At 43.6% G+C, this 17,048-nt stretch overlaps 1 protein-coding gene across 10 annotated transcripts in view; it reads left to right on the top strand.

The window, feature by feature from the left end:
• TNIP1 (TNFAIP3 interacting protein 1) overlaps window positions 1-16,980 on the top strand; it is an 83,948-nt gene extending 66,968 nt beyond the window's left edge. For 9 of the 10 annotated variants that reach the window (XM_043983926.1, XM_043983931.1, XM_043983924.1 and 6 more), the window contains 10 exons: window positions 394-483; window positions 1,545-1,610; window positions 2,110-2,241; window positions 5,205-5,333; window positions 10,591-10,722; window positions 11,013-11,138; window positions 12,553-12,618; window positions 13,238-13,429; window positions 14,885-14,972; window positions 15,518-16,980. In XM_043983926.1, the coding sequence (XP_043839861.1) occupies window positions 394-483; window positions 1,545-1,610; window positions 2,110-2,241; window positions 5,205-5,333; window positions 10,591-10,722; window positions 11,013-11,138; window positions 12,553-12,618; window positions 13,238-13,429; window positions 14,885-14,972; window positions 15,518-15,549 (1,053 nt within the window). In that variant the 3' untranslated portion in view covers window positions 15,550-16,980. The remainder of the gene's footprint in view (window positions 1-393; window positions 484-1,544; window positions 1,611-2,109; window positions 2,242-5,204; window positions 5,334-10,590; window positions 10,723-11,012; window positions 11,139-12,552; window positions 12,619-13,237; window positions 13,430-14,884; window positions 14,973-15,517) is intronic. The other variant, XM_043983928.1, reaches the window with a different exon arrangement.
• Window positions 16,981-17,048: the final 68 nt, after the last annotated feature.

Genomic DNA, 17,048 nt, shown 5'->3' with positions numbered 1-17,048 from the left:
TACCTGCCAATCAAGCACAAGAGCCTTAGAACTCCATGACTGCAAGGGCCCAGCAAGCCAAACCACCTGATCAGACTTTTTATTTGACAGAAGAGGAAATTGAAGTACAGAGAAGGAAACTGACATGCACATTTGTGGCAGATCCAGGACTGCCTTAACTCCTCTTTTGCGTTATACAGTTTGTTTTCATTTCCATGGGCCTTTTGTTTTCTTTAAGAGACTGCTATATGGTTTTGAGATATTGAGGACTGGTGAATGAAAGGAGAGGAAATGGTAGCTTGGGGATGTCTAAAAGAGGAATAGCAAGGATGGAAGCATCCTAGCTGGGAGAATGAGAAGATTAGAGGATATTCTCTCAACCCTCATTAAGCACTGTTTTCTATTCTCCTTCAGGCTGGTGTGAGCCCAGGCAATATTTCTGAGGCAGGGACTATGGGAGCTACTGAGAAGAAAGTAAAGATCCTTGAGCAGCAGCGGAGTGAGGTAACCAGCCCAGGGTAGGGGCAGAAGAAGAAAATTCCTCCCCACTGTTAGAATGTTGGCTCTGTTTGGTCAAGGAAATACCTGGGAGGGATACTGTGGAGACTGTCCATCACATTCTCTTTTGATGTCTCCTGACCTGGAATCCTATCAGGACTTTGGCCCTGGAATGGATAAGTCTTTACCCACTCTTCTCTATGGCCAGTTCTCTGAACCAGAAGAAATTGCTTTGGAAGGGAGATTACAGGTAGAGACATTCTGGAAAGGCTTCTTATATATCAAACTTGTGGATACCCAAAACTATGTCATCATATCTTAAGGCAGATTTCAGCATTTATTATGGGTGACCAAAGACTAAGACACTGCCACATGATGATAACTTGGTACAAATGATGAGTCATGGAAAGAGTGCTCATAAAGAAGTATTACAGACCACTTAACTCCTCAGTAGTAAACTCAAAGAGCTTAAATTTCAGTTTTCCTTTTCACACGAATCAGTCCTCCTCAGCTCTGAAAGCAACACTAATTCCCTTACTCACTGTCCATTTAATAACCTGCTGGCTGTGATATACAACAATGGAGAAGGGAACTCTCTGTTCCTGCAGGCTGGCCTCTTCCCTATCTAGGCCAGGTTCATTCCTGCCTCCAAGCTTTGGCTGGCCATGTGTCTTTCCTAGAATGCGTTCCCCTCCTTTCCCCCTATCCAAAACCTCTCCATCCTTAAGACCCAGTTCAGGCCTTACCTGCCCTTTCCTGACTGCTCCATCCCACAACTGATCACTCCCTTTCCTGACCACTATTTCATGTTGTACTACTCTTCCCAACAATACTACAACCACCTGAAGGGCAGGGATTTAGTTTTCTCCTTCTCTTGTAGCCCTTTATGTCTAACATAAGACTAACCATATAGATTAGATCATGAATACAGATGGGTTGAGTTACACTCTATTGAATCACGACCTACATCTTTCCCCCACTGCCAAGATTGTGTGAAGGTTGTTTGTTTCAGAATTTGCAGAGAGCTAGCCTCCGGGTCCTTTGTTAACTCTGCCTTCTTCCTGTAGCTTCTGGAGGTGAACAAGCAGTGGGACCAGCATTTTCGTTCCATGAAGCAGCAGTATGAACAGAAGGTAATATAGGCTCCTCTCTAGCCATTGTGGACTTTGTTCGGATTAGTATGATATGATATAGTGAAAATACTGCTGGACTTGAATTCAGGAGCCCTGTATTCAAATCTTAACTCATACCTATTAGTTATATGACTATGGTCACTCACTTCAGCTTCCTTAAGTGTCAGTTTCCTCGTTTGCAAAATAAGGATAATAGTCTTTACATTACTTCTGTCATAAAAGTTTTATTTGGAAGGCTTGATATAAACCTTACAGGACAGTAGGCATGTGAGTTAATTAATGGATTTGAGAAGAGGGAAAAATCTTAGTCTTTCACTGTGGGTAACCTGAAAATTTTGGTCTCTATCTTGCTATTCTCTTTCTCAAAGGCTCAGGAACTCGTGCAGCTGAGCCTTGGGATGTTGGGTTCATTGGAACAAGCATGGTTGAGCAGAGGTAGGATACCCTGACCTAAGCCTGGGATCCTTTGTTCATTATTGCTTATCCTTCTTTTACACAGATCACAGAATTACGTCAGAAGCTGGCTGATTCTCAGAAGTTGGTGAACGAGCTGGAGGCTGACCGAGAGCAGAAGCAGCGAGACTTTGACAGGAAGCTTCTCCTGGCTAAGTCCAAGATTGAAATGGAGGAGGTAAGCATGGTCCTCTCAGCCCTGATACTTACCCCTTTAGTCAGGCCTTCCCCTTGTGACCTGGTGGAGTCTCTCAAGGTGGATTTGGAGAACATCCCGGAGTAGGAATAAAAAGAGCCTAAGAAACCTAAGCACCTAATCTTCCCTTTAAATGGGGCTAGATGGGACATTAAGGGATCAGACCCACGTCATCCAAGGCAAATGGTAGTTGATTCTGTAACCTCCTCTATTATAGAGACATAGAATTTGAGAGCTGGAAGGAACTAGGACTTAATCATCCTAGAATCAAAGCATTCTTCCTTGAAATCATAACTCGACTCCTTCTTGTTTTTATTCAAACCTGATTCCTGGTTCTTATCTATGCCAAGGATTTGGGCATTAGCTCCTTTCGAGTAGATAGCTCATTTTTCTCTCAGGGGAATGAGACTCTGAGCTGTTTCGATTTTGTCACAAATTCAGGAGGTGAGGTTGGGGCTAACACCTTGAAACTTCAGCTAAGCCATACTGTGATTCCTGAGCTATTCTTGAATTTCAACAGTTGGAACCATTTTGTTGATAAATGATTGACATCCTAATTACAAATGCCCTTGTGTCTAGATTTAATAGTGAGAAATTTCTGATTATCTCTTTAATTAAGCTTAAGGATATAGTCACCTCCTGAGTTTTTGTACCAGGAAGTGTGGAGGTACAGTAATAGGAGTAATGCAAACATTGTGTCTTTGGCTCTGGAACATATCATATGAAGACATGGTCTCCATCCTCAGGGAGCTCAAAGTTTAGTAGAGAGATAAGCCATGTATAATGGGAATTAGAATGGGGGTGGTGATGGCTGGCTTTGGAGTCAGGAAGGCCAGAGGCCAAGTCATCTCTCTGACTTTGTTACTATGAGCAAGTCCTTCAATCTCCCATTGTCCAGGGAAACTCTCTAAAATGATCATTTAAAATAAAAATAAAAAATAAAAAACCCAACCAAACAAAAAAAGATACATTTGCTGATCTGTGTTAATGGAGGGACTCTCCACACCAGGAGTTCTCCATCCTGGTGAACTTACAGTTCTGGATCACAAACAATAGAACAGCAGTGACAGCCCAAAAAATGTGTAAAGTAAATATTAAGTATGTAGTCACTTAAGAGAAGAGGAAAAATCACTTCCAACTGAGAAAGTCAGAGAAAGCTTCATGGATGAGGCATCCTTAGAGTGAGACCTTGAAGAACAAGAGGAAATGGTGGGATAAGGACATTCTAGGCATAGGGGGTGGTTTGAGCAAAGATATGGAGGTGGGAAGCTTGAAATGTATTTAGGAGGAAGTAATAATAGTTCTGTTTGGCTGAAATTGAGAATTTGTGAGGGAGATGTGTATGTGACACACTCTCAGGTCTTCTTGGGGAGGAGGAAGAGCCAGGTGGTTAGTTTGCTAACTTGTCTGACACAAATAGACCTTTTTCCCCCCTTTCCCACTTTCCACCCAATTTGTTTGGATGGCTGTCCCTGGCAAGGTAGTCTGTCAGCTCTCTTTAATATTTTTAACCTGTTTGACCTTTGCCATTAAGAACAAATCTCCTTGGGGCAGTTAAGTGGCACAGTGAATAAAGGACCGACCCTGGATTCAGGAGTACCTGAGTTCAAATACAGCTTCAGACACTTGACACTTACTAGCTGTGTGACCCTGGGCAAGTCACTTAACCCCCATTGTCCTGCCAAAAACAAACAAAAAAAAAGAACAAATCTCCTGTCTTTCCCCGCTTATGGAGTCTGAAGGCTCTCAGACTGTGACCTTTTGGCTCCACTGTTCTTGCTCTTCTTTGCCTAGTCTCTTGTGTGAATTTACCCTAGGAATCTGAGCAGGAGGCGCTTTCTCTACACTGCTCACATTGACACCCAGGGGAATGGATTATAAAGACCTTGCCCCTTTCCCTCCCTTCTTCTAGGACTCTGGCTTTGACAGTTCTCTCATCCATTGTCCCCAAGCACGAACCCTGAGGAACTGAGGACAAACTATGGAGCTGGTAGAAAGGGCCACAAATCTTCCTTTAACAAGTGGACCCAAATTCTTAAGGGAGAAGGACCTTGGATTATAGTCCAAGAGGGTATAGAGAGTACTTGGATTATAGTCATGGCTGTGCCACTGTTTGACTTGGGCCTGAGTCTCCCTGTCTACCTACTAGGGATAATATAATACTGCTTGTCCTGTATGTTTTGTGAGGATAAATTGAGATTAGGGATGGGGGAATTCTCTTGTGTATAAAGTAGCATCATTATTGTGCAGAACCCTGGATTTCATCAGACACCTATCTGGGAGATGGTCATGAACATGATGATGACCTCATTTCCTCACTCTTCTAGAGCCCAAATTGTCTCTGTTCAAATGGATTGATGCCTAATCTGTGGAATGAGGCATTTTCTTGAATAAGGGGACTGTTCTGTTGAGGTGATTAGCCTGTATGAGGGAGTATGAGCGCCCAGTCCTATACTTATGAATGTAATTTTGTCCTCACTTCAGGAAGTCTTTACCCTTGTGGGGACAAATAAGACTTGAGAGTTCAATGGAAGTGGCTGTGAAACACGGAGTGAGCCTCTTCCTCATTGGGTCCATTTTCCTTGATAAAAATGGAGGAGTTGAACTAGATAATCTTTAGGGTTTTTTTTTTCCCAGCTCTGACATTCTGTGTACTACGATCCAAAGCCCTTTCCAACTTAGTATATGTTCTACATTCCCTTCTGGTTTTAAAATTGTTTGCTATGTGTTTTGAGGTTCTTCAAATTTAGCACTCCAAGATCCTACAAATGAAGGAGGACAGTCCACTTGTTCCTTTTATAAAGCAGGGATTTGAACGGGGCGGGGGGGGGGGGTGACATGACAAAGGGGTCCATGACACCAAAACCCCTGCTTAGATGGTGTGGGCATGAAGTGGAAGGCAAGGGATAGTTCTTTGCTTAGCTCCTACCTGTTTTCCACCCCAGGCTGATAAAGAGAGATTAACAGCAGAAGGCAAGGAATTGAGACAGAGGGCTAAGTACCTCCATGATCAACTGGTTCCGCTTACTCAGCAGCGAGAATACCAGGAGAAGGAGATCCAGCGTCTGAACAAGGTAAGCATCTTGGCAGTCGGTGCCTGTTCCCTATATTCCTTCCCTTGCTTGGTGCTCTGGGATTGCTGTCCACCTCCCTTCTTCTCCCACTCCGTGTTTTCCTTTTTTGGTTGATGACCAAATCTCTGCTTTTCCTCACTTCTCTTCTTTCCAACCCTTAATAATCTTTGGATAGTTCACAGATGGGGAGGGTGGATCAGAGCCAAAAATACAAATACTTGGCTACAGATTAGAATACAACTTAAGGGCCACCATTATTCTGGCAGTCACTGCTACCCTGCCCCACCCCCACTCCAAGCTATCCTGATTACCCTACATGTGTGGCTCTTAAGTGCCAGGATGGGGGATTTCTATTTTATCTTAGAAGCAGTCGTGAGTTGTTGAATGTTTTGAGGAAGGCAGTGACATGTTCAGACCTGATTATATCAGCAACAGTATGGAGGATAGATTGGAGAAGTGAGAAGTGATGATGGACTGAACTAAGGCCATGTGAATGGACAGAAGGGGGGCAGATTTGAGGGAGTTGTGGAAGGAGAGCTGACGGGACTGGACAGCTGATTAGACGTGAGCAGTGAGGGTGTAGAAAGAATCAGTGACTGAGGTTTCAGACCTGGGTGACTGACAGGATGGTGGTGCCATCAAGAGAAATAAGGAAGTTGGATCACAAGGCAGTTTTAGGAGAGAAGATGATTTGTTTAGTGTGGGACTGTGGAGTGTGAGTTGCTCATAGGATAGCAAGATAGAGATGTTTACCAGGCAGCTGGAGATACAGAACTCAGGCTGAAGGTAATCTAAGAAAAATGCTTATGGGCAGAGACAAGATGGTGAGGTAGCAGCAGGAACAGCTGAACTGTCCCCCATATTTCTTCCACAAAGATCTAGAAAATACACCAGACCAAGTCTCAATTAGGAAATCCAAGGAAAAACAGTGAATCATTTTTCCAGCTCAGGTTGTCATAAAGAGGCAGAGAAAAACATCTGTGGCCCCTGAGGATGGGGTGGCCAGGAGCAAAGTATGTGGAATATTCCAGTGCTAGGAGAGGATGTGCTCAGGGGAAAAATGGTCCCAGGTCCAGCACAGAGGGTCCTGTACTTGTATAGGGTACAGAAACAGGTGCCAATTGGAAGCTCCATCACTCATTACCCAGTTCCAGGTCCCAGATCCTGGGTGGACTGAGGAGGGAACTTGTGCCTAAGGGTAGCATTTCAGGGTAAGCTCTATAGATGCAGGGACTGTGTATTGAGCTAGGAGTAAGTTCAGAAGCAAACAGGAGTTGTGTTACGATTCTGATCCCCAGGAGCAGAGCAGGATCTCAGTTCCAGCCTCTTGCCCAGTCTGAAGGCTTCAGCAGAATAATGGAGGCAGAAATTCCAGCCCAAAGCAGAGCCTACAATTCTGTCCCTCTGAGCCTGCAGGCCTTTCCAGATAGCCGATAGTTACTGAGTCTGGCAACAGTCTCCTGGATCTTTCAAACAGGGCCAAGAAGACAGAAGTGTCACACAACTCAAACTCAGGTTAGACTAGGAGGAAAGTATCCAAGATCAGACCACTTTAGGAGCATTGAAAACTTGCAAGTCAGATCCAGGAATAACCCAACAGACAATACCCAAAAAAAGTAGCAGAAGGACCTAAAATGACAAAAACTCAGCTGAGTGTTTGCTCCAGAAGTACAGAGAGCATGACCCTTATGGAAATCCTACATCAGGAAGTAGGCTGGAAAAATGAGCAAAAGAACCCCACCATAACGAGCTATTCTGGTGACAGGAATGCACAAGACACAAAGCCTGAGGAAGAAGATGACTCCAGATCATCTGCAAGCAAGGCTTCAAATACAAATTCAGTTTCTGCACAAGTTCAGAATTATTAGAAGAGATGAATCAAGAGCTATTAAAAGAATTACAAAGAGATTTTAAAAATCAAATGAGAGTGCTGGAGGAAACAATGGGAAAAGCTATGAGAGCTAGGGAAGAAAGAATTGGAAAGAGAATTAATAGCTTTGAACCATAGGTACAAAATCTTGCCCAAGCAATAAACTCCCTGAAAATCAGAATGCACTCAAAGGAAGCTAATGACTCCGTGAATCTGTTGGTCAATAAATAAACATTTATTAAGTGCCTACTATGTGCCAGGCACTGTGCACAGTAGGCATATGAAGAAAAGTAAAAAGACAATCACTCCTTTTAAGGAGCTCACAGTCTAATAGGCAGGACAGCATACAAGCAACTGTGTACAATCAGGCTGTATGCAGGATAAATTTGAAATCATCAGCAGAGGGAAGATACTAGAATTAAGGAGGATCAGGAAGGGCTTCCCATAGAAGTGGGATTTTAACTTAGACTTGAAGGAAGTCAGGGAAATCCAGGAGGCAAAGATGAAGATGAAGAATGCTTTAGGCGTGGGGAGTAGGGAAGGAGATAGCCTGTGAAAATACCTTGAGTTAGATGGTGGAGCATCTTGTTTGAGGAGCAGTGAGAAGGCCTGTATCACTGGATCATAGAGTATATGGTGGGGATGAGGGGTATAAGAAGCCTAGGAAGGTAGAGAAGGGCAGCAGATTATGCAGGGCTTTGAATGGTAAATAGGATTTTATATTCTGAAGGTGACAGAGAGCAATTGGAGTTTATTTAGTAGTAGAATGACATAGTCAAATCACTGCTTTAGGAAGATCACTCTGAAAGCTGAGGAGAGTATGGACTAGAGTGGGGAGAGATTTGAGGCAGGCTGATCAGTCAGCAGGTAATGCAGATGAAGACATGCACCAGGATATGGCAATGTCAGAGGAGAGAAGAAGGCATATTTGAGAAGTTAGGAAGGTAAAATCATTTTGACCTTGGCAACAGATTGCATGTGGGAAGTGAGAGAGTAAGGAAATGAGAATGACACCCACATTGTCAGCCTGGGTGATTGGGAGGGTGGTAGTGCCCTCGTTTATAATAGGAAGAGGGGAGGGTTTTGAGAGAAAGATAATGAGTTCAGTTTTGGACGTGTTGAGTTTAAGCAACATCCAGTTTGAGATGTCCAGTAGATAGTTGGAGATGCATTTCTGGAAGTGAGGAGAGAGGTAAGGACTGGATAAGTATCATTAGCATAGATGATAATTAAATATATGGGAGCTTATAGAATAGAGGGTAAAGAGAAGAGGCCCAGGACAGAGCCTCATAGGACACCTACGATTAGCAGGTGTGACCTGTATGAAGAGCCATCAAAAGATAATGAGGAGTGGTCAGATTGGAAGAGAACTAAAATATTAAAACAACATCAAAAGCCTGAAAAAAATAGAAGAAATGTAAGGTTTCTCTGCAAAAGCAATTGACCTGGAAAACAGATCAAGGGAAGATAAATTAAGCACTATTGGACTACCTGAAAACCATTACCAAAAAAGGAGACTATCCATCATATTTTTTTTTTGGTGAGGCAATTGGGGTTAAGTGACTTGCCCAGGGTCACACAGCTAGTAAGTGTTAAATGTTTGAGGCCAGATTTGAACTCAGGTACTCCCGAATCCAGGACCGGTGCTCTATCCAGTATGCCATCTAGCTGCCCCCCATCATAATTTAAGAAACATAAAGGGGCAGCTAGGTAGTGCAGTGGATAAAGCACCAGCTCTGAATTAAGGAGGACCTCAGTTCAAATCCAGCCTCAGGTAAATGAGAAGGCAATCATAAGGGACTAAACTTTTTACATTCTGAAATGTAGAAATAATACATATCTTTTCTCAGAACATCATCAGAGATCATAGAAGGAAGTCTGATTAGACAGATAACATAGGAGTAGTTTTGTTATGCTTTGATTATCTCAAAAGAATGGAAAGGGAGGGTAAGAGGAAATTACTGGGAGGGGGAAGGGAGAGGAAGGATGAGGAACATTAACTAAATTAGGTACATAAGTGTAAGTCTGTACAAAGAAGAAGGAAGGTATTGGGGAGCAGGCAATACTTGACCCTCATTCTCATCTGAACTAGTCAAAGGAGGGATGAATACACACACAGTTGGGTCCAGAAATGCATGTTACTCAGCAGGGTAACAGGAATGAAAGGAGAAAAGGGAAAGGAGGCACACGAGAGGAAAAATGAAAGGAGGAATTGGGTTTAAGCAAAACAATTTTTTTTTAAATTTAGTATTCTATTCCCCCCCAATTACATGTAAAAACAGTTTTCAACATCCATTTTTAAAACTTTGAGTTCCAAACTCTTTCCCTTCTTCCCTCCCCCCACTTTGAGAAGACAAGCAATTCAATATATATTATACATATGTAGTCATACAAAACATTTCTATATTAGTTGTGTTGTGAAAGAAAACAGACAAAAAATAACTCAAGAAAAATAAAGTTTAAAAAAGCTTCAATCTGTATTCATACACCATCAGTTCCCTCTCTGAGGATGGATAGCATTTTGTTTTGTTTTGTTTTGTTATGTTGTTTTTTTTTTCAGGGCAATGAGGGTTAAGTGACTTGCCCAGGGTCACACAGCTAGTTAAGTGTCAAGTGTCTGAGTTTGAATTTGAACTCAGTTCCTCCTGAATCCAAGGCCAGTGCTTTATCCACTGCGCCACCTAGCTGCCCCCAGCATTTTTCATCATAAGTCCTTCAGAGTTGTCTTGGATGATTGCAGTGCTGAGAATAGCCAAGTCATTAATAGTTGATCGTCTTATAGCATTGCTGTTACTTAAGCAAAACAAATTTTTAAAGATGAAATGGGGAACCAAGGAGGAAAAGCATAAAAGAATAGAATGGAGGGAAATAGAAAATTAACAGTCATAACTATGAATTGGATGAGTTCTCCCATAAAATGGAAAAGGATGGTAGCATGGCTTAGAAAGTAGAATTCAGCAGTATCTTGTTTACAGAAAACAAAATTGGAACAAAAAGATGCACCTAGAGTTAAAATGAAGGGTCAGAGCAAAATCCATTATGCTTCTGATGGAGTAAGAAAAGTTCTGCAGAAATGCAAGAGATTGTTATTTGGTAGACCAACTTCCTCTTTCTCTCCTTCTCCCTCCCTCCCCCTTTTCTGGAATGTATTCTCCCAGAGAACACATTTGATTGTGGAAAAGGTTTGGCATCTATATCCCTGCTTCTTCATATCCTGACCCCAGCTCCCAGGCCTTCACCATGTGGTCCTGGGGTTGCTTGGAGGAGGTGGAGCTTTACCCCGTATGGAAGGCATTTCAAAGGTGGTCTGGCTGGTGGTCCCTAAAAGGGATAGGTCCATGAGATGCTTCTGCAAACTGTCATAACTGGACTCTCTTTGATCCTAAGGCCCTGGAGGAAGCCTTGAACATTCAGGCCTCTTCATCTCCGGCACCCACTGCCTTCGGAAGTCCTGAGGGGCCAGGAGGGCATCTGCGAAAACAAGAGCTGCTCACCCAGAATGAACTATTGAAGCAACAGGTGAGGGGGGATGAATGGGGAAGGGAGACGTGGAAATGTGGTTTGTAGAGTGCACATCCTGCTATCAGAATGAGTATTAGCAACAGTTTGTCAAATGCGTCTTGGGGTTTTGGCGTGGTAACAGCGCTCTGTACTCTAGACCTGGACATCTAGCTACACTCCTACTTGATTCTCTGTGTTTATTGTTTGTGAAATTGCAGACAGCCACAGACACTAAGGTCTGACACTCTAAAGTCTTCCAAAGGCCTAGGCCCCATTCATGCCTAGACCTTTCCCTTCTCTGCCATTAGGTAAAGATCTTTGAAGAGGACTTTCAAAGAGAACGGAGTGATCGTGAACGAATGAATGAGGAAAAGGAAGAGTTGAAGAAGCAGTTGGAGAAGCTTCAGGCCCAGGTTACCCTGTCTTATGCCCAAGTGAGAGTGGGAAACCTTATGGTGAAATAGAAGGAGGAGGATGGGGTGGTGGAAGGGGATGCCCAAGGCAGGCCCCAGGAAAGCTTGCTAGACTTTCTAGAAAGGAAATATGGGATAGAAGATGCAGTATTCAGAGTGGGTTCTCACCTTGCTTCTGATATATACAGACTGTGTGGGCCTGGTTCACCTCTCAGTTAAGTAATTATTCAGCCAATCCACCCCAGGCTAAGTTGCAAAAATGAGTGTTGGTCTTTAGTGGTAGGAGAAAAAGTTGTCTTTCTTAGTGGGGCTCACTTTTATAATGAAATTACAGGTCTGAGTGAAAAAAGTTATGGATAACTGGTGAGAACAGTGGTGGGTTTGCCAGGACCTGTGGTTGGGTTCATGTGTCCAGCAGTGGGAAGAGGCTGTGCTTAAATCAACTACACAGTTTTCTTTCTGAAACTGTCTATGCAGCAGAACAAGACTTTCTCATATGGGACTGAACCAATACTGATTCATTAATAACATGTTGCATGTCCCATGTGACGACCAGTGGTTATGAGATGGTCAGGGAGAAATTGGAGATCTAGTGCTGCTGATGAGTTCAGTAATAAGCTGTGGAGACTGGGCAGAAACATTATGGGTTTTAACACAATTGTCTGTGGTTGGTGTAATTGACACCTACCTTTCTTGATTTTCCATAGTGTTAGAGTTGGAAAGGTCTTTGGAGTTTATCTGATCTAATCTTCTCCTTTAACAAGAGGAAAAACAGACCAGAGGCAATAGGACCAACCCATGATCATGAAATTAGCCAGCAGTTAACTCCTATTCCCAATCTAGTATTTTTTCTCCTGCACTCTATTTTTCATCCCTGGGATTATCTCAGGTTTTGGAAGCAGAAACGAAGTATGAAGAGATAGAACTGGTTTAGTGGAAGAAACTCTGGTATGGGAATCAGAAGACCTGGGTTCTAGAATTGGCTCTGCTGTTGGTTGCTATGTGACCTTGAGCAAGACATTTCCCCTTTTCTGGACTTCACTTTCCTCTGTAACGTTAGGGAGGATCGGACTAGATGGACCATTAAAATATTTCCAGCTCAAAGATTCTGGATTCACTGATTCCCCTTTCTATTCTAATGGCACAAGTATCTGAACATCCTAGGCACTGTTTTATAATCTTGCCTCTTTCTAAGATGTTCAGAACTTTTTATTCTAACTTTCCAGGCCTGACAGACACCTAGACTATATCTGCCCCTTGACCACTTGTATAGACCTAGTTTTCTCAGGTGCTGAGTGAAGAAGCCTGCTTAAAAATATGTCAGATGGCAGGGTAAATTTTTCATCTGCTCTTTTGTATGTGTCCTCCTGGCTCTGGGCTCTTTGATTGGCCTGGTGCCTTTGTCTTCTAAATGGGTTTTCTATGTTTCTCTTAGTTAAAGGCTTTCAAGGAGGAAGAGAAAGCCAGGGAAGCCCTCAGGCAGCAAAAGCGGAAGGTGAAGGTATGGAATCCTGGGGTGAAAGTGGGCAGAGGCCAAGGCTAATTTTCCGATGAAAGTTTAGGTCCTTGTGTCCCAGTGGGTCTTTTTGCTTTTGTGTTTTCCTCTTTTGGTTGCAAACCCTTTGTTTTTTGGGAATAGGCAACATGTTACAGTGGACAGAATGCTGACCTTGGAGTCAGAAAAGTCAGTCCCATTTCTGCCACTGACTGTGACCTTGAGCAAGGTCACTAAGATTCATTCTAACATTGTGAATTTATGACATCTGTAAAGTCCAAAACAAGCATCCATTTCTTTCTAGAAATATTAGCATATTTTGAGTCTTTCCAGCAGGAGCGCCTGTGAAAGACTTTTGTTTCCTGTCTAGAAATAGTAAAGGCGGGATGAGAGAGGGGCTGGGGCCTAGATCTCAGAGAAAGGGAGTGTGGAACCACAGGCTCTGTCCCTCCCCAGCTGGGCAGCATCCTCCAGGTAACACTGTTGGGAGCTGGTATTTTTCTCTTCAATAAAAATGTGTCTCCTAAGGTTCTTGTGATTCTAAATTCTTGGGTGTTACTGGGTAGAATGAAGTGATCTGGGTTATCTGAAGCCCGAACCTGTGTTTTGCTTTTTTTTTTTGTAGGCCTCAGGAGAGAGATACCACCTGGACCCCCTGCAGGAACATATTTGTGGGACCTTTGCCTATGCATACCAACCAGTACCCCAACTCCTGCACCACCATGGTTTTGAGGACTGGTCAGAAATCCGATACCCACCACCTCCAATGGCCACAGAGCATCCATCTCCAATCCCCAACTCCCGCCTCTTCCATCTGGTAAATTGCTTCTCTTCGAATTAGCCTAATCCAGTTCCCCCCTCAGATTTTTTCCCCTCTCTGTCCCTCTCCTCTCAGCCTACCCTACAAGGTTAATATGCTTGAACCCAGCCTTGGGGAACTTGACCTTCAGGGTCCCTTCCAGCTCTGCATCTGTAATCCTGTGAATTTTGCAGCATGGTCAGTGCAGGGAAAGTATGAATCTTCCCAATGCCATAATCATAGGTACCAGAACTGAGGCCCAGCTAGTAGGAGAGACCTGCTTTTTTCCTGTCTGTGGCTATGAAGTTCTGGCCATTTTAGCCCTCATGTCATTTCAGAATCTTGGGATTCATCAAGAAAAGGCTTAAGGAGAAAGCAAGAGGAAAGCAGCAGGGTTTGATTTAGCTAAGTCCAAAAAAAATCACATATTTCTTTCTAGAAATATTAGGACATTTTGAGTCTTCTATCTCTGTCATTTCCTCTTCATTTTCCAAGTCTTGTTGACTTCTTGCATCCAAATGTTTTCCTGTCTGTTCCCTTTCTGTCCAGGTCTTCAAGACTGATTTACAGCAGTGACCTGTAAGATTGTCTCTCACTTTTTCCCAGGCTCTTCCCCTGAAATTCAATCTGTACCTGACCAATTAATATTCCTTAGACAGTTTTATTTCATGTGTGTCCTAAAGGCAGCACATTATAGCAGCAAGAAGAATGGTCTTGGCATCAGGAGACCTAGAGTTTAAGTCCAAGTAGGGAAATCTGCTGGTTGTATGATCTTTGGCAAATCACTTTGCTTCTCTGAGGCTTGGTTTCATCACCTTTCAAATGAGAATAATCCTCGCAATTACCTGCCTCACAGGGTTGTGATGGTAAGAGCATTATCCAGATGTTAATTATTATTAATAATGGCTTCCTGTTATATGCTTCATCAAGTGAAAATCCTGCCTGGCTTCCAGCCATTCCACAGCCAGACCTTACTCATCCGATCTTATCTCTCCTTCCTTCAAGACAAACATCCTCCATTATAACCCTGGCTCCTTTTTGAACTTGATAATGTAGGGCTCAGTCCCATCTCGTCTTACCTGGAGTTCCCTTCTTACCTGGAGTGCCCTTCTTCTTCCCTCCCATTTTCTTAAATCCTGCCTGCCTTTCAATATCCAGCCCAAGATCCATCTCTTTTATCAAAGCTCTGATGGCTTATACTTTCCTCATCTCTCCATTCCCTTATTATTTCCAAATTATTTCATGCATGTATGTATGCGTGTGTGCCTGCATGCATGCATGTATGTATGTCTTATCTCCACAACCTGATTATGAATTCTATAAGGTTAGGGGCCGTGTTTCACACTTCTTCTGTATTTCCCACTGAACCCAGGCCAATGCTAGACAAGTTTAAGAGGCCCCCAATGCATGTTTTCTGGTTAGAATGTTGTGGCTTAGTTAGTGTTTGAATGATAAACATAACTAATATTTCAGCCAGAATACACTTGGCGCCCACCATGTGGAGTGATGAGGAACCAGAGCTCCCAGGTTGATGCTGCCCTGGTCCAGCCTTCAGAGCCAGGTAAGAATTCTCCAGTTATCAGTGTCCACCTTTAATTGGTACAGTTCAGCAATCATTTTGTAAGCACCTACTGTATGTAGAGCATAGAGCTGGGGAGATTAAAAAGTATAGACTAAGATATAGTTCCTTTTCTCAGAGGTTATTGTCGAGTAGATTCATTTAAGTAATGTCTGCCTTAGCCGTAGATATTGGCCAAGTGAACTGAAAGGTCTTTAAAGTGCTTGACGTCACTAGCTCGGCTTGGTGGGGACAAATGCCTGGCTGACTCTGGCCTGAACAGGAGTGGGTAAAAGGCAACTGAGAAGTGAAACTCAGATGTGCCCCTTTTCTTCTTCCTTTTTCTCCTTAGGTGCAAATACTGCTCGAGCAGTGGGCACAAGAACTGTGGGGTTCTCGTGATGAGATGGAGGGATAAGGGGACCCTCCTTGTCACACTGTAGCTTGAAGGGCCAGGATTTCTAGCAATGCAGATGATGGGGCTTAGGAAGAAATGAGGGGACCCATTGTAACCATTCCTGTGTAACCTGGCTACCTTCATCTTTCAGAACCGACTGATCATGGATTACCAAAGAACTAGAGGCCAATCTAACCATATGACCACAGCTGCTATTGAAACAAAATTGATGGGGCAGTAGGAGCACAGGGAGGGGACTGGGCCTTGTGTCTGTCCTTTCTCTTCACCTCATCCCCCAACCTGGACCCTTCACAGACCACTGGGTTTTCTGCTTGTTAGGAGCTCTTTGTTTTCTAGCAAGAGTACCTGTGGAAGACTTTTGTTTCCTGTCTAGAAATAGGAAAGGTAGGATGAGAGAGGAGCTGGGGTCTAGATCTCAGAGAAAAGGAGTATGGAGCCACAGTGGGCTCTGTCACTCCCCAGCCAGTCAGAATCCTTCAGGTAACACTGTCAAGAGATATTGACTGTATGTTTCCCTTCCCTGATCCTTCTTCCCAAATGGACACATCCTCTCCTGGGCCAGTGTAGTATGTGTTGGTCATGGTGTGCATCTTTGTTTTCAGACTCTAAAAGTCACTTCCCAACATCCCCTCCAGAAAAGATGCTGTAGAGGATGCTGTTTGTTTTAGGAGAAAAGAGTTGACAAGATGTTAATGTTTCTAGTTGAGTGCCCCATTTTTGAGCCTTAACTTCTCTCCCGGCCCCTGGTCTTTTTCCTCCAACCATGCTGGCAAGATACTTTGCAAGGTCTCCTGTGCCTCCAACAGTGTGGCAAGAGTGTTTAGGTTCTTTGTGGTCACCACGGCCTTTGCCTGTTGTTCCCAGAGTTTTAAATGGACTTGGGTGTGTGGCTTTGAAAGGAGAACAAGGAGGAGAACACAGTGGTGGCATGGACTGGAGTGTGATTGGGCAGCCTGGGTCAGCTGTGGGGAGATCTCTGAGACAGAAAACAAAGCTGAAGTTTTGACCCAGTTTTCCCTCACATCCTTTTTCTTACCTCATGGAGAGCTAGAGTGCTCTCGAGTCTTTTTCTTGCCTGGCCACTTTGTCACCTGACCCCTTCTCCCTGGTCTCATCTCCCATTTCTCCTTCCCTTCCAAGAATGAGCCGGGGAATGAGCTTCCCTCTGGAAAGAACCAAGCAGGAGCCAGCTAAGTTCCTGCTTTCTGTTCTGAGACCCCTCCCCCATCATAGCTACAAATTCTGATAGCGTTTTCTTCTCTAGGGAAGTCCCACTTTTCCAGATAAATACTCCAGACCCAAGCTAGTGAAGCACCTTAGGGTCTCAGACTCTGGAAATCAGCACATTTAAAAATAAAAAGCTAAGTCCTTGGTCTCTCCCTGGGACAGTATGCTCATCACTCAGAGTCGTGACATATCACTTGTTTGGGGCTTTGGGGCTGAAGGGCTAGCTTTGTGCTTCCCTTGGACCCATTGGACAATCTCCCACTGATCTCTCCCCTCTGAGGTCAGGGACTATTGTTTGCCACATCTATTTTCTCCTCCCCAGGACTTTGTACATAGTAGGTCCTTAATAAAAAGTTGTTGAATGAATTTGCCAGCCATGCTGTGTGACCCTAAACAAAACCAAACCTTAAACCCCCTTTGGGGTTCTCTGTTTT

The sequence above is a fragment of the Dromiciops gliroides genome, chromosome 2, assembly GCF_019393635.1.
Source record: "Dromiciops gliroides isolate mDroGli1 chromosome 2, mDroGli1.pri, whole genome shotgun sequence".
NCBI classification, from domain to species: domain Eukaryota; kingdom Metazoa; phylum Chordata; class Mammalia; order Microbiotheria; family Microbiotheriidae; genus Dromiciops; species Dromiciops gliroides.
Note: the sequence above shows the minus strand (reverse complement) of the source record. Positions and strands in the feature narration are given on the sequence as shown.